Raw genomic sequence first — 21,444 nt, 5'->3', positions numbered from 1 at the left:
AATCCAGCAGCATCCTCTCCACCTCCAAACATTAAGGTCATATCATAACCATGTGAAGTGATCGTGATGTCACTTTGTGTCTTCAAAGATTAATTTTGTGGGAGCTACAAAAAGTTGGTGAAAAATCTCGACCAGATGCAGTTTTAAGTTAAAACGAAGTCAACTAAAGGGAAAATCCAGAACGGGGTTTTCACACAATGTGCCTAACAGGCAGCAAGATTTATTATCAGTCCCAAGAAGGAAACATTTTAAAACATTTCTTCTGTTGTCACGTTTTATTTCCAAGGACCTCAGAAGTAACTAATGGGCCATTTTTCTGTCATCCAGACATAAAACCAAGGACGTGTTAACAGAGTGCCAGTTAGCTGCGAGAGCAGCTGCAGGCATCATAAAGACTTCACGAGTCCCACGAGGAGGATTAAAGAGTTTTCAAACCGCATTCAAACGAACTGCTGCAATTCACAGAGCCAAAGTGGGCATGTCGGGGGATTTAACACATGCTGAACATATGAAAGAATAAAACCTTATCAGTTTAATGTCAGAAACATCTGAACAAAGAGCTTCTGATCTGTCTGCAGGCTCTATGACAACGATATCTTGAAAAACCACAACAGATGAAGTGTGGCTCTGCTCGGCTGAACTTTAGATGCCTTCCCTCTGCGGTGACATGATACGGTTTTATCACAGCGTACCGAAGCCGCAACATGCAGGTTTGGAGCAGTAACAAAAAATACAATAGTGCAAGAAAAACACAGAATTTAACAGAAACAGAGCAGCCGCACAACAAAGGTCAAACCTGTGGCTGTGACTTAAAACCACAGAGATAAGAAGAGATTTAGACTGAGGAGACACCGAGCAGAGACAAGAAGAAAAATAACTTTTCAAACGTCGCCGCCAGGATATTTGGTCGGATAGAGTGGACATGTGCTCCCGTTCCCTCTGAAACACCTGGAAACATCAGTCTGGACTCACCTTTACAGTGAGTCCAGTATATAATCTCAATCTCACATTAATAATCTCACCGTTGTTTAGATTATCAGGTGGATCCTGCACGGTGGGCGGCAGCAGGATAAATGTAATGATATTGTTATTGTGGTGTAATGATATATTTTAAACTACATTTTAGCTCTCATTAAATCATCGTCAAATCAACAATACAAGTAATATTTTACTGTTATGAAAAACATTAAAATCTCATGAAAATGTGCTGCTTATTCAAGCAAACTCTGTGTACTAATTAGTGAATAACAGTCCTTCAATTTCATTTTGGATACAAGGACTCAGTTACTGTGTGTTGCAGCTGTCTTGTGCTGTAAAGCTCTTTAATGAACATACATGAAACTGCTCATAATGAGGTCTGTAGATTATCCTGAGTAAACAGGTCATCATGTCTGAAAAAGAGACATTTCTTCAAATTTGTTTTTGGCGCTTTAAGCAGCACAAGCTGAATGCCTTCTCGTTCAGTTATACTGGAGAGAAGACAGACATCTCTACGGACCGATATCTCCAAAACTCACACAAAAGCAATCAAGGAAGGAAAAATATGTGTTTTTGATTTCGTGCTGGTCCCATAAATGCTCCCACACTTTTCCCAGAGCATCTTGATAATGAAACAAAACAAAAAACAGGTGAAAATCATCTGCTTCACATCAACAACATCAGAGTTGGTGGTTAACAATGGATCAAAATGTCAAATCACAGTGTTTCCTCCCCTCTGGCTGTGATCTAGACCCAGAAACACAGAGAGATAAAAACCGACACAATCAAACATGCAAACACACATTAAGGAGACGATGGCCCACAGTTAACAGGAAAGGCCGAGCACAGAAGCACCATTATCTTATCTCATCGAGTGGATGTCCCATCAGTTTGTCTCCCTGCTCGTCTCTCTGAGGTTTAAACTCATTAACCTCGACTGAAAATCACCCAAAACCCTCATTACTGATGAGCCAGCAGACAGCAGCGCAGACGGTCGCTGACTGCTCCCACTCGATCAAGTCAACTGGAACTTCAACCAGCTTCTAAATGTGTGTGTCTGTGTGTGTGTGTGTGTTTGTAGTGCCACGCTTTGATTGTCTGGACCCATTGTTGCAGCAGGTCCAAGCAGACTGGTTCAGGATATAAAACAATGGCGGTCGCAGCGCTGATGGACTCGCTGACCTCTCGCACAGCAGCAGAGTTCAGAGCTCATCGAGTGCATTTAACGTGTCCTCGTCCTGCTCTTCTACTTTTTACTTACTTCATTTTTGTGTTTCTTTTTCCTTCTCACTCTTTCTCTTTCTCTTCCTTTACTTACTCAGCTAAGACATTTTCAGGGAATTTCCACCTTATTCCTGGACACAAATCTTCATCGTTAGAGCGACTGGTACAATGAATCAACTGGGTTTGTGACTTTGTCGAGTAAACGCTACTAAAACCTGTCAAAGCTGCGCAGCTTCTCGTCAGTCTATTCATGCAAAGCACTTCAAAATAGAAACCACATCAGCAAGGTACAATCAACAAACAAACAAGCTGATAAACAAGCAATGTACGAAGACTGTCTTCTCTCATCCTCAGATGTCCACTGGACCCATTTCAGTAACAAAACGCAGTATTTCATGATTAAATGGTGAAAAAAACTGAGATAGTGGATGATTTTTCATGCTTTTATCTGTAAAAAAGACTCTCATTACACAGCAGACGCTATTATCCCTCCACACCAGAGATCCTGAGATGGCGGCCGTTTGATTGACAGCTCATTTGGGCAGAAATCATCTTCTACGTCCGCCCTACAGCCTACGACAACCACCGAGTGACCGTGCAGACGAGTGATCCACACCCTCTTCCTTCTCCTCTCTCCTGAGCCTCCTCCGGACTGATGCATCATGTAGCCGATGAGATTTCAAATCCAGTCAACTGATTGATCAACAATAAAAACACTCTGCAGCCAATAATCAAAACCAGAATCCACGTAAAGACTCTTGCGATCCCTTTCAGAGGTTAACAACCTACATTACTGATGTGCGACAGGTCACTGAGTTCTTCTGATCGGTTTGTTTGTGTTTGTTTGTTTGTGGCTCTTCAGAGTAAAAACCCGGCTTGTCGCTCCCGATCTCTTACACGGGCCTGCGGTGCCTGTTCGGACGTGCCTTTGTTGAGCTTTTGCACTCTTCAACTGTTTTCTTTTTATTGTCACACAGTTTGTTATGTCTCATAGAAAAGTGCCGTATGAATAAACTTACAAATAATCTTCAGCAGCGATCGCTCGGTGCAGGACCGCGTTTGACGCAGCAGTCTGGAGGCCGAGGGCACCGAGTTCATGCAATCAAGCCATGTGGAAAAAACAGTCTGAGCTCAGTCAATTACTGTTCCTGTCAGTCACTCGACTCATCCTACGAAGAGTTGGACACGTATCAAACATCCCCAAAACCACTTGAAAGGCTTTTTTGTAGGATTTATCTTCGTTGTGTTTAAACGGGTAATTTAAAGCCCTTTTTTGCTTCTTCAGCCAACAGCTGACGGAGGCTGCCGGGCGTGTGATGATGTGAGATGAAGTGATTCAGGGTATTTTTTTAGTGACTCATTATTATCACTTGGCAAAGAGCAGTTTGATAAGCTTACTGCTGCAAGATCACAAAGAGTTTCACCTTTGTGTGTTCAGTATTTAGGTCAGCACACGTGAGATGATTCGGGCAGCATGATTGATCAAAAAAGCAAAATGGGAAGTGCAATATCAACATCGCAGAAGCAGCAGTTTATTTTCAATAAAGGTCAAATGTTTGATTAGACAGAATTATAATGAGGCACTGTAAAGCTGCAGAGACACGCTGGCCTGCGAGTCTCGCTCCCAAGATGTAAGAAAACAGGTTTGATTGATACAGACTCCGACAAATGTCACGATTTCAATCAATTTTCTCAGTGACGATGGAAACTGTGAGGCAAAAATGATCATTCCCACTAGTCATGATTGTTTTTGAACAATTGTGCAGATCCTAGAGGATGACTAGTCCTTTAAAGGAGAAAAAAATCAATCACGTAAAAATTAAAATTCAGTCATTATCTATTCATTTCTGTCGCCCACAAAACATTTCTGGAGCTTCAGAGTAAAAGCAGAGTTGCAGCATTCTCCTAAACACCTGAAGTGCAGCCACTTTGCCAGAAGCGTCTGAAGTCGGCGCATGAGCTCAACGAAGCGTCGAGGGTGTAAATATTGTCTATTCAAAGCAATTTGGGATCTCAGGGCGTATGGAGACTTAGATTATTCTGAACAAGCTGTATGAAGCCATTTTCAGGCTTTTGTTGGGTTGGTTTCACTGTTTCCATCCGCATAGAGGTGAATTACTTTTTGTATGTAGTGGTCCTACACAGACAGTTTCTGAATCTATTTTATTAGCTATTAATCTGTGACTGACCTGTTTTTAATCATTGTCGAAGGGGCATAGGAGGTGAAGGCGGAGATACTGTACCACTGAGATCAGGGTTTCAGGGTCAAATTGGGATTCTTATGGTTGTTTCTGGCTTTGGACGTTAGCCATGCAGCTAACGCTGTGTTTGTGACAGCGGCGCCAAACAGTAACACCGCAGGAAAACACACTCGGAGGGAGGAAAGTTGAAAAAAGTCTAATTCTGTTTTAATAAAACATGTAAATTTGAGCGCAGAGCTGCCAGCGAAGTCAATAATGTGCCACAGGTTAGCACTGTAAAAGCAACACTCATTCATAAATAGTCTGCCAATAGTAAGATTAAGTTTCTCACGCACACACGCTCCGGCCTCATGACACAACATTTCAACTGCAGCCAATTACAGATGTGTGACCGATGCACACCGCGCCCGTAACAACAGCGTCTTGTGATGATGAATGATGTCACACACACACACACACACACACACACACACACTCGTGTTGTCCCTCGTGTTCTGGCAGAAAATCCTCCTGGATTCATCCTCCTGCCCTCGAGCTTCAAACTGAGACACATGAAGGAAAAACAAACAAGTCAGAGGTGGAGCGTACCTCAACGGAGAGTTTCTGTCACTTCAGCCTGACACACCACTCGCCGGCCAACCGTGTCATTAACAACACAAAGACACACACACGAGCGAGGTCAACACGACTGAGTAATAGGACAGGTAATATAATTAGAAACCAAAGAGTACACATACTGACAAGACATCAAACACTGAAGTGAAATGAAAACATCACATGAATCACGGCCCTGCTTTCTGTCCTCGCCAGAAAATGTTGTAAAAAGCAGAGATAACATTCTTTGTTCTGCTCCGATTCACTGGCAACGTCTTGACGCCGCTTTTAGACGCGTCAGAATAGCAACCTGAGCCGCGGCGATGTGGGCCGCCAGCTATTTTCATCATCCGGCACTCACGCAAACATTGCATGCGTAGCCCTAAAAAGGACATCTGAAGTCAACCTGCGGCCTGTTTGTGTTGTGGTGGTGCTCATAATGCCGGGGTTTGTTTCCACTACTGGAGCTTTCTGAGAGGCTCAGATTGAGATATTTATAACTGGTAGATGGACAGCAGCGGTGCGAGCTACTCAAGGGCTGGACTTTTGACAATTCTGAGGTATTTTACTCGAGTGTTTATATTATCTGCTACTTTACACTCCTCTTTTTACTCCACTACATCCCTCTGACCACTTCACTTACTGCTTCTCTACATAAAGAAACATGTGATTGTCTCGTGTAGCTCCTTCACGTCATGTTTTAGATATCGATTGTTTGGCAGTTCTGCTGAATAGACAACCTCTCACATGGTCTCATTCACTTCACTTGTCTATTAATAATAAAATTATTATTATTATTATTATTATTATTATTATTGGAGAGGGATGACCGTCAGGTTGGTGACCATTTGACTGAACTAGTTAACTGTATAATGCAGTTAAAGCTTCGTGATCCAGTTGGACAGAACAATAAATCAGCCACAGCGAACATTTTACTTTGTGATTCTTTAAAGTACATTTTCTGACAGTATTTTTTACTGGATCAGGATTTTGAATGTAGTTCTGCGACTCGTAAACACGTTTTTAGACATTGCTGATCTGCTTCTACTAGAAAGATGCGGACCTGAGTGGATGGAGTCACTGTTCTGATGACTCGGAGCGTGGACTCGGGACTCGACTCGTGACAACAGCTGGTTCAGTGTTTAATGTTGACATTAGAAGTGATTTTGAAAGAATTTAAAAGGTTTTTATGAAGTTTTTTTAAATTTTTAATTTATTTAACTGAATATCAATACTTATAATACAAATATATTTCCTTGTCAAACCTTTTGATCAGGTTAATAACATCATCATTAGACAGGTACTGACACCTTGTCATTATCCTGACTGGACACTGCAGGTAAGACCGCGGTATCTTGGGGGGGAAACAGTGATTTGACTAAGGACTCGAGTAATGCTCCACATTGCTGGAGATCGCCTTTCACTGCACAACAATCAGGATTCAAATCACGTTCTTGTGGTCCGGCGTATAAACACGCTGTGACCGCTCAGCCACTGAGCACAACAGCAGTGTGTATGTCATTACGTGTGGTGGTGGTTAGCACTGTTTCTGCCTCACAGAAAGAAGGGCGTAGGTTCGAATCCTGAACCTTTTCCTCCGGGTACCCTTGACCTAAGACACTGGTCCCCCGTGTGAGGCTTAACCCTGCGCCCACTGTGCCCCCAGGACGGGTTAAATGCAGAGTACCAGTATCATTATGTTGTCCATTGTCCTTCTAATAAAAGTTGAAGAAGAGTCATAATGCACGAGAGATGTGGAAACATTTTTAACATATCAAAGCCCCGTCGTGTCTGTCAAACTGTCAGAGAGGGAGTCCGACACAGTTTCCTTCAGCCGCGCCAGCTCTCACACGAATAACAAAGATTACAATATCTGGAGTGTGAAAACGCTTCAGCCGATAAACAGTCGGACAAAGACCCGGAGAGAGAGAGAGAGACAGTCAGACAGACAGGCAGAAAATACATACCTGCATTCTGAGAGCTCTGTGATAGAAATAACGATGTCACTCTAAACCACAGCCAGTCACAAAGCCAGTTAGCACACATGAGGTAAGAGGCCACACACACACACACACACACACACACTGACGCACACAGAATGTGGAGCAGTGTTGACACAAAGGTTTTAGGGTTGAAGATGATACTTAGTGCTACATAATATTGTCACAGTGCGTCTTTGTTCGCAGACAAGAGCAGTAAAACGAACTGACACTGTTATTGAACACAAGTCAAAGACTGATTATTCGTATCAAAGGAGACTGAAAACTGATATTTGGGACCGATGTTTGATTTTGGTGTCAACATTTGGAACAAGCAGTGACAGAATATAACTACGTGCAATTTATTCAAGTTACTGTACTCGCTCGTTTACTCGAGCATTTCCATTTTTGCATTATTCAGTGTTGATAGGCTCTAACTTGTGATGTGTAGCCGATCAGACGTGGTTGTCGGCCAAACTAGTGCTTTAATAAATTAACTTATTTCATCGGCAATCAGACAAAAGGGAAAACAAACACTGATGCTAGAAAAATGCAGACGACTGAGTAAGTTTAGTTGTGAATTTATGGGAATATCAGAATTGACGTACTGCAGATATTTTCCGCTTGTTAGAAGAAAAACTCTTTGATTTATCTTTTAATCATCACTGCAGAAGATTTCACTTATTGTCGTGTCATTTTAAAAGCAGCTTAATTAAAGATGGATTAAAGCCGTCAAAAAAAGACCAATAAATCATTTTAATTGTTAATCCAACTTGTCCACAGTTGCCCACATTAAACACATTTCCAATCTGTATAAATCACCACTTGTGGTTCTAAGGTGACGGCTTTAACTGAAGTCTAATAACTGCAACCACCAGATCCAGATCCAGAACCGCAACCATAAATCAAAAATGAACGTTCCTAAAACAACAGATCAGAGAGTTTATCTCCCTGGAGCGCTCGTCGATTAGCTCGTGGGCTAAACAAACCGAAAAAACAAACTTTCCTCTTGTCAGTTTCAGAGTGACGACAGCGTGACAGCAGCTGTCCTCCCGCCCTCATCGCTCATTCACTTTCACACCCTCCAGCTTTTTCAATCACTGCTCTTTCTCTCCCTGCGATTAACTTGTCAGTCGTTGCATCCAAACCGGAGCCCGAGGGGAAGCAAGGGGCGCAAACATTCACGCGAATAAAAGATCAGATCCTATTCAAGCTCCAAGTTCAAATCTTTAAAACGACCAAGCAAACAAAAACAATAAAGAGAGGACAGAGCTGCTGCTGCTCTCAGACATATTGTGTCTGTTCCTCTCTCTGCTGGCAGTAATGAGACTGTTAATACAGTTTCCCCCTGCAGCGCTGCACAGAGCTTCATCTGTTCCTATCTGCGTACAAACACAGGAGATGCAGTGTGCGTTGTTCAGGATTATCTGCAGCGGTGCTCGTGGTTTAATGGAAGAACATTAGCTTCATGTACCTTCATTTACATGCAAACTGCACTGAAACACACAAGAACAAAAAAGGTTCATTTGAGTGTCGTTTTACAACATTTGACGTTTTTTCCCTTGTTCTGCAGGATGAAGAGACGGTGGCTGGGGTGAGTGTTCAAAGATGCTCGGTAGATGGATACCAATGATGTTCTGGGCAGTTTTATTCACCCAGCTGTGAGAGAGTGAAGTTTTCCAATCAGTTTCACGGGTGTAACTGTGTTAAATGCTGAGTGGAAATCTACCAAACAGCATCCTGATGTTGCTGTTCTTATTCTCCAGGTGTGTGAAGACTGAGTGGAGGGCAGTGGATACGGGATCTTTCTGGATCTGTTGGTTCTGATCACAAACTGGGTCACATTTAAATGTGTTTAAACCTATAGCGTGAAGGTTGATGCTACAGAGGGATGTTAAATAAGCGTAAGTAAGCATAAAATGCTTTAAAACATAAAAAATCTGCCTCATTAAAACTTTTTTCCTGAAATGTTTCAGTCTTTTGTGGATGATCTGGAGGAGCGATCCATATTGTTTCGTTCCTGTTTCCCGTTGCCCGACGGCAAATCAAGTCGTTAATTAAATTAAATTAATGGGAAATTGTGTTGTGTTGAGGATCCTGTCGAGGATACCCAGCTTTACTTTACACACGATCAACACAGACTAAGTTATACTGCTGTGCAGACACATTTTGGAGTCGGTTCAGTCAGCATGTTGACACCTTAAACTAAAAAAGTGCAGGCATCATTACATCGGAGGAGACACGTCCGACACTAAGTCTTCCTCTTTACACCTCTAGACACTTTTCGTATTTTGTGTTCTGTTTCGTTCAGCAGTCAACATGCACATAAAAACACACGCAGACACAGAAACACAGGCCCGGCCATTAACCCCCGGTGTCTGTGCGACTGTTGTGATAACAAGCCGAGAGGTGCTTATAGGAAACAGATCCTGTAGCCAGAGCAGGTGTCATGGATGGGGGGCTTGAGTGATTCATAACAGCCCCCGATGGTTAATTTGCTTTTTCTGCTCAGTAAACGCAAACGTTGTAATCAGCTTCATATCTCACCGCCGGACAAGATTCAACAGATTTACCTGACGACGACTGAAGCCTGAACATTTTGACGGCATTAAACAAGTCCGGTTCATGTTTAGCTCAGCTCAGCATAAAAACTGGAAGGTGCTTAGAAAATTTTACCCTAAAAAACTCCAAATTTTTCTCATTTATACATTTTTTAATTTAAAATATGTAGAAACAGAAAAGTGATCTCACAAGAGTCACTTCATCTTGTATCAGATCAAACAGTCAGTGTGCAAAAACATGCACATTTATCTACTCCTATATAAAAAAAAAAAAGGTTACTTAAATTAAGAAAAGTACATTTTTATAACCAGGTGAAAACAACCAAAAGCAAAAACTCGGACATAAATCTTTTCTTAATATAGAAGCGACGTATCTAAAAGTAGAAAATGACCATCTCGGACTGCTTCTTTAGTTAAGTTTAGGTCAGAAAAAGCCAAGGAGTCCGCCCACACCCAAAACACCCACACACACACACAACCAAGCAGACATATACAAATGCACACACACATACAGACACACACAGACACACACACACACACACCTTTCCTTGCTTACAGTGGGCCCTTCCTGTAGTTGTGGCGCCTGGCCGAACACAAACACAGAACACAATACAGTACTGGCTAATCTGTGATCCTGAGGAACATAGAGTTCTGGAAACACAGCCAAACACACACACACACACACACACACACACACACGGCCCGAACAAACAGCTATCCCAGACGGGGGCCCCGACTTCGACTCAATCAGGGGAAGAACGATGCAGGAGATTGCTGATGATTCTAGATAGTCCATGAAAGAGAAGTACACACACACACACACACACACACACACACACACACACACACACACACACACATTCTGGCACACACACACACACACACACACACACACACACACACACGCACACTCACACACACACACATTCTGGCACAAACAAACAAACCCGCCCACGCCGTGCTGATGGTCGGGATAGACTCGCTGATTGAAAGAGGCACAGAGGGGCGAGAGCCACAGAGCGAGAGAGAGAGAGGGAGAGAGAGGGAGAGGGAGAGCACAGGTGGTGTGATGGAGGTCAGCTGACCGGACCGGGACCGTCCACCAGAATACCAAACGAGCCACACTGCTCAGATTCAAACACGGGGGACGTAAAAATATGATCGTCTATCTCGCCATGCAGATTTTTTATTTTATTTGTCCAGGCCTCCGTCCAAATGTGACGGAGGAGAGGAGAAGGACCAACAAATAACATTTAAAAAGTTCAACAGTAATTAGTCAGTTCAGACACTGTTCTCCAGCTACTATACAATACAATTTGAAATTAAATATATTAACATGTAATCTTCCTTTGAAAATGATATCTCAGTGTTATCTGATTAAATCAGGAGCACAGTATGACGATGGAGGCCCGGTTCTTGTGAGTCCTGTGTGTCGTATCTTTTCTGTTTTGGGCTCTGCAATGTAAGTTCACCTCCAGTGTGGGTGCAGAGAGAGATATCTGAAAGTGAGAGCAGTAAAATGAGACTATTTGCATGGATAGATACTGATACTGATAGATAACTGCTGAGAGTAAGTGACAGCCTCTTAAAAAGGCACAGGGACAGGACACAAATAAAGAAATAAAATAAAGTACACACAGGGCACAGGAGCAGAACTACATACATAAAACAACTGCAATAATTCACATGTACAGATAATTAATAGATAATAAACATTAACGGTTGTATTGTCTGAGGTCTTGTACAAAAACTAAACACGAGCTGAGCCGTCACAGATTAATTTATTATGTATTAAGCGAGATCTGAGTGAGGATTTTCTCATGCTTGCTGACTGAAGTGTAGAGCAAAGGTGAGGCGAGCTGGATGACGAGCAGGTGACTCACTGGTTTTTAGGGTCAGCTAAAGGAAGAACCTGTGGGTTGAGGTTCCTTAAATGTCAATGTGGGTATGTTTTCTGTTTATTAACCGGCTGTAATCTGGGGGAAAGTTTTGGCCTTTGGTTATCAGGTCGGCTGCTAAATTCGGACACCTACACAATAATGTCACAACCTCGGGGCACCGAGCAAGTTTTAAAACAAACGTCTCCGCGGGAAAATGTAAGCTTTGGGTTTAGTCGCAGGAACACGCAAAAAAACAAAAGGAAAATCCAGTTTGCGAGTGCTTTCTAGCAATAAAAGCACTTTGTTTTATTTTTCTTTTACAGCTGAGGAGATGTGATGACGGAGGTGAAAGCGCGGAGGAGGAGAAAGCCGTCTTTCATCACTCTCCGTGTCCTGAACTGAAAACAGGAATGAGTACTGTAAGTGTAATCTGTAGAAAAGGATTACAGAGACTTAAAGAGAAAGGAATGCAAGTCTGGTACAGTTTCTCACTTTGCTTCTCACACAGTCCAGTAAAAAAAAAAAAAAAGCTGAGATAATCGAGTTTGACATGAAAAGTGTAAACTATGTTCAGTAACTGTTATGCAAATGTGTGGAAATGAAAATTAAAGTGGAAGTTGAGGTCAAATGTTTACTCTGACGGACACACGGACCAGAAGTGTTTATAAGTTTCTGTCCTTGAAGCAACGAGCAAAGAGCCTCATCTCCAGCTCTGAGACGAGGTCACGTGTTTTTTAACTGTGAGTCAGAGTCAACAAATTCACTTTGGAGAGTTTAATTGTCTAAAATGGTTGGAAATAAGGCTGAGGAGGGGAAGCTCTTAATGCAGAGGTCGGACAAACTGAAAGGAAAACTCTTCAGACGACCCAATCGCCACAATAAAAGTTATGTTGTCTAAAGAGAGTTTCTTCCTTATGCTCTGGTTAGGTTTAGGCACCAAAAGCACTTGGTGAAGGTCAGGAAAACATCATGTTTTGGCTTAAAATATCCGATTTGGTCGCCAAGAGCAAGATTGATGATGGCCCGAAACAGCCGACTGCAGATGCCTCGACTTCCTGTGAAAAATATCATTTTTTTCTTGCCATTAACACGGCTGGAAATTGTCCCGAGGTCTCCTTAAAAATATCAACTGGAAGTTCAGCCGTTTGAGCTGAAAAGCTTTAACAACTTTAAAGTATTAGTCTACTTTACCTGGTAATTTTCAGGTAATCAGTTTCCTTGATTATTAAAAGTAAGATCAGCTTTGTGTGGCTCGGCAGCCTTTTTGCCTGCGAGCTGAGGGGAGGTCAGTCGTGTTGGTAGCTTGTTGACCTCTCCTCTCACATCTGTTTATCCCGTATAAATAAAAAAAAATAATAGCGCAGTATTCCCACAAACACTGGGCCGATATTCCCTGAAATGACTAATGCCACATTCTTATCGAGTTTGTCACCGCTGATGTCAGCTCACTAAATCGAAGCTTATGAATGAATGGCTTCGGCCTGGATGGCTTGACTCAGAGGAGCGAGGCGTTCGTGGACCTGGAGCTCAGCCAGGTGACGCTCAGCAGACGTGGAAGCTGGCCATTTTGGTAGCAGAGGAAGAGGAAGAAGGAGAGCTGGCGGACGGGAAATAGGAAATGGCAAGGAGACAGAGTTCTGAAGGAGGGGAGAAAGAAGGGGAGCATGTAGGCCCGGCCCGGGTGAGATGACCTCAAACGTGGAGGAACGGGGGAGGAGGGGAGAGAGAGAGAAGGGGGGAGGACAACAACAAAGTGAGCGGTGGAGAGGCAAACAGCACAGCTGGCAGCCGAGGATGAACGTAAGAGAAATATGTAACATGAACATAAAGATGGAGGAGGAGGAGGAGGAGGAGGAGTGGGCGGGTGAGAATGAATGAGATAAAAATAACAATGGAAAGATGCAGAAGAGGTTTCCCAGACCACCTCCTCTCCTCCCCTGATGTTTCCCCTCACCGAGCAGGGGTCGACGGGGCCGAGTGTGCAGCCGACCAGGGGCCTCCGGACTCCACAGGGGCCGCAGGTTCACCTCCAGTCAGTTTAATATCAGGACGTACGGTCTGATTTCTGCTGTTGGACACACTCAGGACACTTCCTCTCAGAGGTCATATTAGAGCTGGACAATAAATACAATATTATATCTTTATTATGATATGAGATTGTATATTATCTTAGATTTTGAGTGTTGTTATATCATGATTTTAAAAGCTGCATGACAGTAAAGTGATAGTTACCAGACTGTTAGTCATTATATCAACATTACTGATGATTATTTATGAAAAATCTCAATGAGAGATTGAGATATATATATATGGTGTGTCGCTATATAGCCTAAATTTATAGCAATATTATTCTAAGGCTATCACCCAGCCCTACTTCTACATAAGTATTTTTGAGATTTTTTCTTTTAGATATTATTTTTGTCATTTAACTGCTGATTTAAAAGCCGAAAACAATATTTATCCAATGTTATTGTTCTCATTTATAGAAAACACCCAGAAATGTGTATGCTTATTTATGATTATTAGCAATCGAGGATAAATTTGCATAAAAATACAAATACTTTTCACTGTTCTTGTATTTTTTGACCATTTTCTGAGCAGTGAATGTTACTATGCTTGCCGCATGTAAATGAGTAAGTGATTCAGTAAACAAGAGTTTATCACTGTCACTAGTAATCAGCATCTTCTAGCCACAGGAAAAAAACATCTTCTGGAAGCAGGAGGACGAAGAATCGAGTCTTTGTTTTGTTTTTAAAGTGAATTATTCGCCGAGGCAAAACGCTGTTAACTCTGCCATATTAAAGAAAACAATCCCGGATCCGTCCCTCCATCTGGATCTGCACCAAAAGTTAATGTCGCTCTTTTCTGGGCCGAGTTTGGAGGAAATCTGTTCACTATTTTTTTTATTTTGTGTAATCCTGCTGACAAATGAAACAACAAACAGACGCTGTAGAAACACAACCTACTTGGCAGAGGTAATAAGACTCATCCTACAGGCAGGCACTGACATGCACTTCAAGTTTCTGTCAGGGAAAAACCCACAAACAATCTTCTGCTTCCTTTAGCCGAGATCACCAATAACCCACTTTATCAGCCTTTAAATTCTTTAGTATTGCCCTCCTCTCAGCTCTGAGCTCTTTAATGTCAAATATCTGCTGGTCTGAAAACCTCCAGGCCGCCAACTGTTCACAGGCTCTGTTAAATCTTTAAGTCTTTTACTCCTTGGCTGCTGTTCATCCTCCTCAAGCACAAAAACATCTGGGAAACATCCTGTATCTGTACCTCTATCACCTCTCTGCTTAATGAGCATCACCGTCTCCAGCTAATCTTCGTCCTCGCTCGACACTCTTTAATCCTCGTTGTGTTCGGCGTCTTCTGTCTCTCCGTTGTCGTCACCTTCCTCTCACTTGTTTACACTCGGGACAAACTCTGAGTAAGAGCTTTAAATCCCGAACACAAACAGCAGAGTCTTGTCGCACAAAGACAGAAAAGAGGCTCATTCACGACCGACAAACAGACTCAAGTGGCTTTTCGTGTTTTGCTACCGATCCACTCATGATGGAGATTTGTCTCTTTTCTCTGACAGTTTATCAGCTAAGTGTTCAGTCAATGATTCAGAGAGGTGAATGATCAGTACCCAAAGCTGCCGGACCAGAGAACATGTGTTAGAGGTGTAAATTATTAAAATTAATCTTCTCAAATGTGAATATTTTCCTGTTTCTTCACCGCTCTGTGACACTAAACTGGATACGTTTTGGTTGTTGACAAATCTGAGGACGTCAGACAGACAACTAATCTGTTAATTGAGGAAATACTCAACACCCAATAAATCAAAATAACAGCGCTAATATTTTTATTATGAAAAACAGAAGAAGAGAGCAAACACTGCAGGCCACAAACTCACACTAAGCCGTGGCACAGTGCTCGAGTTAATGGACTTAATCACTTCCCATTTCTGAAAATAAAAATAGCTTCTTTCTTTTTTTCTGCCTACAAGAGGCGGTAAATCCACTTCTCTCCCTCCGTCTCTCCTTTGCATTCCTCTGTCTTTGGGAGGGCAGGTTCAGTCTAAGTGGCGTGATGTTTGGGTAGTGTTGGAGGCCGAGGGGTTAGCACACAAAAGAGGCATGACGGCGCTGTGCCAACCGGGCCTCGGCTCGGCTCGCTGCAGAGCGCCGCGACGATGATGTGAACTGCTGAGTTAACAGCCGTGAACGCTCCCGACACCGGAGCCGCTCCTCTGTCTCTCCTTATTGTTTTATGTTTCGTCTATATCACCTCTACGTCCAGCTCATTCCCGCTCTGTCTTCTCTTACAACTTTCTTGTCCTCCCATTCTGTTGTCTCAGTCTTGTTTTTGGCAGCTTGTCCTCCTCCCCTCTCCTCTGCACTCATGAGTTAGCACAACAGTGTGGGACACAAAGATGCAGTCCATTAAAAAGAGCAGCAAACAGAAGAAGAAGGAGCGAAACTGAGGAGGGTTTAATGGACAGTTTAAACACCAAAATATTAAAAGTACTTCAGCTTTTTCTCCATGTAAATGTTACGCATGAGAGGAAGAAGCAGCTGCATCACCATCAGTGTTTTATGGCTGTTGGCAGAAATCCAACTCATAATTTTGCATAATTTAGATTTTTTGGGACCCGATGAGATAACAGGAAATCATTGTGAGGACACACAACAGATTTTAACTGTTATTATTCAAAATCGCCAGGAAAAAACGTTGACCACTGAACACAGGTCACAGGCTTCGTAGCATTTTGAGATTAAAAGAAAAAAGTTTTATAACGCGTTCATATTATTCATGTTATGACCAGACGTTCACATCTGGAGGTGGAGGGGTTGTTGGGACAACTAAACTAAAAATAAGCACAGCGTTGTTACAAGATAAAATTGAAAATAGAACCTAAAGAGGCGACAAAACAGGTATTTTAGGCCAAAACGTGATGTTTTCCAAACCCTAACCAAGTGGGTTTTGTGCCTAAACCTAACCACAGCGCTGTGATGAGAGAATTATTAAAAATTGAACCTTAAGAAATGTAAAATTGCAACTTAAAGTGACGACGAGGCACTTTCAGACTCTAGCGGCCCCTTTTGACAAAAGACGTTCGACAACACGTACATTTGTTTTGTTAGCGAGTGACAGAGAGACCGCAGGATGGATTTATATGTGATGTTGTATGTCATATATGTGGTCAGACCCGAGCACAGGCATTAATAATGACTATATAAAGACAGCAGTCTCTTTGCTGATGGTCTCGTTTGCTGTTACAGGTCGTTTATAATCATCAGAGGAATCAGAGACTGTTTCATAAACACTTAAAAGTTACTCGTAGTAGAAAAGGGTTCGGGCCTCTGCTGACTTCTAATGACCTCAAACCAGAACTCACCTTTTATAATGGACACTTTGTCTTGATTGAGATAAAGATGATATAACTGATGAGACTGGGTCAACGGTCACAAAGGTGACAGTACAAGTTTTATCTTGAATCTACTGAGTCATTATTAAAGGTGTAAGGTTCAGAGTGCTGCATGCAAATTCACTATTTAATACACCTACAAGGTTTTTAAATAACTTTTCTTATAGATTTTAGTGGAAGATAATATGTACTGTGAAAAACAAAATGTCTTGTATGAATAATCGTCTGTTAAATCAACTATTTAAGACACTTCTTATTGACTGGAGCTGCAACGGTCAGTCGACAAATAGATTAGTTGATCGAAAGCCAAATGTCTTGATAATCCATTCAGTCCAAAGTCACAACATGTCATTACTCAAGCAAGAAAAGTTAAATATTTGCTGGTTTCAGCTTCTGAAGTTTTAGTATTTGCTGCTTGTCTCAGTCATTCATGACAGGAAGTGAAGAGTTGTTGAAGAGACAACATAATTAATCGATTAATCGTGTAAACGATCAGCATTAATCTTTAATTACAGCCACATCATTGACATTAAACTAAATAAGAAGAGGTTAAACGAGAATGCAGAGCTGCAGAGTATCCTGTTGCACCCCCGCTGACTCTGATAACGGTGAGAGGTTTTAAAAAGAGACAAAAAAAATACACCTGAATGGATCAAACTCTCCACAGTGATGTAATGTATATCTGCCTGGCAGCCGCTCCGGACTCTGACCTTTGGACATGTTTCCAGAGGAATCGCATGTTGAAAGATGTGAGCGGGGCCTCGACGTTTGTCTGGTATCAGACGGCGAAGATGTAAAAATAAAGCTGTTTAAATGTTGCCAGTGGTGGACAGGTAACGTGACGCCACTGTTGATGGATTAATGTGATAACAGCTGAATAAATCTGTGACATGCCACAATAAAGGCCGGAGCTCTGGAGGGTTTATGATCAAAAACTGCATGTCAGTCAGCAGGCAGTGGTTTTAACATCCGACTTAATGACTGTTTGCCTGATTTCATCGTATTAGATCTCTTCATACAGTCTGTACTCAGTCATAACCTGAGATTTTTAAACTTTCAATCGGCAGAATAAAAGCTGCCAACGTAAGTTTCTGCACAGATAAGTTAAAACTTTACGTTTCTTTATGTTTAATTTTTAATTCTTTCTCTTGTCACCACACTGTGCTTACGCTCTGTCGGTTAGGGTTCGGAAAACATCACGTTTCGGCTTAAAATACTCGTTTTGTCGCCTCAAACAGCGCTGGAGACTGTTCCAGGCGTCTGGTTAGGTTCAGGCACATAAACTCACTCGGTTAGGGTTCGGAAAACATCATGTCTCGTCTCAAAAAAACCACAAACACGGACACGGAAATCTTCCTCCATTAAATACTGCCAGTTAATGCCAATTGTTTGCTGAAGACAACTCCCATAATACACCTGTTTGTTCACCGTCAACCTGTGAGTTGTGTTGCGTTTCAAAACAGCGAGACGAGTGTTTATTTTGACGTTTTATACTTCTGGTTGCTAAAACAAACTGAAAGGTGCGGCAGCTCGTTCGGGTTCAGCCGAGTTTGTGATCATTGTAATATGAGGACGATTTCAATGTTGACTTCTAATGAATAAGATGTTATTCACTTTTTTTATTACTTCCTGCTTTGTTTCGACATCGAGTTTTACGGCAACAAGTTTGAGTCATGATTCTGATGAATAAGTCTTCAACGTAACTGGTGTTGACTAGCTGTTAAACTTACTGGTATCATTAATCAAATGATTCACAGACAAACTTTTGTACATTTTGTAATCAACTGATCATAATTTCATCAATTGGTAAATCATTTTTTTTACGAAACACGCTACACACTCCCTTTTTCTAGATGCAATATCTCAGATTTGAGGATTTGCTGGATTTCTTGTTCGTCTCTGATAAACCGAACACGTCCGAAGTCTTAACGAGCACGTTAAAGACGTATTCTTCAGGTTTGTGACATTTTAACGGCCAAACATTTAATCAACTAAATGAGAAAGTCATCTGCAAATGAATCAGTAATGAAAATAAGTGATTGCTGGAACAGTTTATCCTCTATCCGTCAGTCTCGCTATCTTTTTTCAGTGTTTCTTGTTTCGTCTGTTTTCAGGCCTGACGGTCGATGATGTATCATCACTTGCGTAACATATTTGTGTTGAGACAGATTTAGGTTCACAGGAACTACTTCGCTAAGTGGACACGGCAGCGAGTTCGCCCCCCCCCTCACATCACCACGAGTTATATTAATAAAAAAAAAAGCCCAATCATCTGAAATAAACACAGCCGTGTTTGCCGCTCATGAATCACACAACTTATCAGAGCAATTATGACCTCCAGGAAGCAGCAGCGACAATGTGCTACTGTGTCTGACACAAAGACAAACACACTGACAGAGGAAAACACACAACACATCAATGAGGAGACAGAAACTAGTGAGCCCTCACACACACACACACACACACACACACACACACACACACACACACACACACACACACACGGACACAGAGACGCTTTTTATCCGCAGCCTGTCAGAGACACACTCGCAGGTCTCCTTTCCCTAAAATGGCCGATAGCTCTCCTCTCAGTGGACGAGCCACAGGAAACGCTCCTGGACTCATCTCGCTGTCTTTTCTGTCCTCTTAACGTCATTGCCTCTGTTTTCTCTGCTGCTGGACAGACAGTCCAGCGTCTCTCTGTCCTCTTAATCCTAATGTCTTAGTACCTGCTCTGATCTGATAGCTGTTGTTTCGAGGAGAGGTGGAGATGGAGAGAGTCATGAGAGGAGAGGGTGGACGGGACAGACGAGGAGGCGTCCGGATAAAAAAAAACCTGCCGATTGAAAAAAAGTATTTTTTTTCTCACGTCTCGAATTAAAAACTTATTTCCGCGATCTGAGCTGATAAAACGGAGGATTCTCCACAGGTAAGACGTTAAATCTCCCCCTCTTTGACAGGTGTGATTAAGCAGCTGTTGTGGTGACACGAGACTGTGGACAAGCTCGAACCAGTTAAAGCATTATTACGCAAGATAAGGCCCGTGACCTCAGCACCGCTAAGAACTCAGAAAGCAAGGGTGGTGCTTGAAAAGAAGACACAACACAATAATAATAAAGAGAAGTTGTTGGGGGGGAAACACATCACCTCAAATATAAATCATAGATGATGAGTATGAGTTTCCCAGGTGTCTTACTGCAGAGAGAGAGAGCTGGTTTCAGGACCAGAACTTCATGTGATGCATCATCGGCAGTGAATATGTGAATATGAGTGGTGATTAAACCGGCTGTAATCTCCTCAGCTAGGAATGCAGACTTATGGCTACAAGATACCTGCAAGTCGGAGAAACTTCCTGACCCGGCAGTCTGATATGTCCTCCTCGTAACAACCGATCGTCTGATCGTCTTGTAACGACTTCTCTCAGAGGAGGTCAGAGGTCGAGAACTTCTCAAAGTGCAGTTTTATTGGGAAACGTGTAATCATAGTTATTATTGGAAAGATGCAAGACTTGTCTGGTTTGCATCCTCTTTGTGTCGTCTGTAACTGTGTAGACGTTTGCAGGAAGCCACAGCTTTAAGTTGAGAAACCACAGAGAGAGATCACCGAAGTGTCACACGTTCGTACATATCCTTAAAACACTATACACCTGATGATTATAATGCCTTTACAGGACAACTTAGCATGGAAGGAAGAAAAAAACCTCAATGTTTGCTTTATAATAGATTAATTATGGCTTCAAAACATAAAGTCTGCATGTTTTCACTCACAAGAAGCAACTTTAAAGGCTTTTAATGATGCATGGAAGTAAAAAAAAATGACATGAAATCTGAATTAAATCTGGAAAACCTGAATTAAAAACCTGTTTAATCTCAATTACAGACTAAATCAAATCACCCACTTACCTTCCACGAGTCTAATCTCAACCACAGTGCTCATCATCGCATTAAATAATAAACACATGAATACAACACACATGCACATTGACACAGAGCATTTTCTTGTGAAGCTCACTGGCTGTGATTTCTCTAACAAGCGCTGTCTATCTGTCTATCAGAGCAGAGATCCAGGCCAAGTCACATGCAGCGCTGCAGCAACAGGTCTCCCTCTGTGTCACAGTAGCCGCCTGTCAGGCCGGATAAACACACAACACATAATATAATAATATAAATTAAAACACGTCTCACCTCTTTTTGTCCTTATCGGCCGTCATGGTCTCTATAAAGCGCGATAACAGTGTTGTAATCCCCCTGGTAGTCTGAGTTAAGTCCACTTTTTAGAGGCGAGAGAAGTGAAACATGCAGGTTCTGGAAGCCCACTGACAGATCCTGTCATCAGACCTGAGGCTCAGTCCATAACACCAACACCACCGGCAGGCTGGACTGGACTGGACTGGACTGAAGGTGGGGTGGGGGGGGATCGGGGCCGTACAGTCTCAGAACACTGCCGAGGATCGTACAGCCTCTCACCCGCAAGAAGAAAAAAAACACCCCGCACAAGGCTGCCGAGGACTGAACTGCGCGCACGCACACACACGCGTCCGCTGCTCCAAAAACTTTTCCCTCTGTTGTTGATGTGAAAACTCTCGAAACTCTGCTCAGTGTCCGACCT

At 42.4% G+C, this 21,444-nt stretch overlaps 1 protein-coding gene across 1 annotated transcript in view; it reads right to left on the bottom strand.

The window, feature by feature from the left end:
• The window catches only part of epas1b (endothelial PAS domain protein 1b), a 51,039-nt gene extending 29,595 nt beyond the window's left edge, over positions 1–21,444 (bottom strand). Inside the window, exon 1 of the mRNA XM_084375996.1 lies at positions 21,021–21,444. Coding sequence (XP_084232122.1) covers positions 21,021–21,046 — 26 coding nt within the window. The 5' untranslated portion in view covers positions 21,047–21,444. The remainder of the gene's footprint in view (positions 1–21,020) is intronic.

This window comes from Pagrus pagrus (assembly GCF_965226575.1).
Source record: "Pagrus pagrus genome assembly, chromosome: 15".
Classification (NCBI taxonomy): Eukaryota; Metazoa; Chordata; class Actinopteri; order Spariformes; family Sparidae; genus Pagrus; species Pagrus pagrus.
Note: the sequence above shows the minus strand (reverse complement) of the source record. Positions and strands in the feature narration are given on the sequence as shown.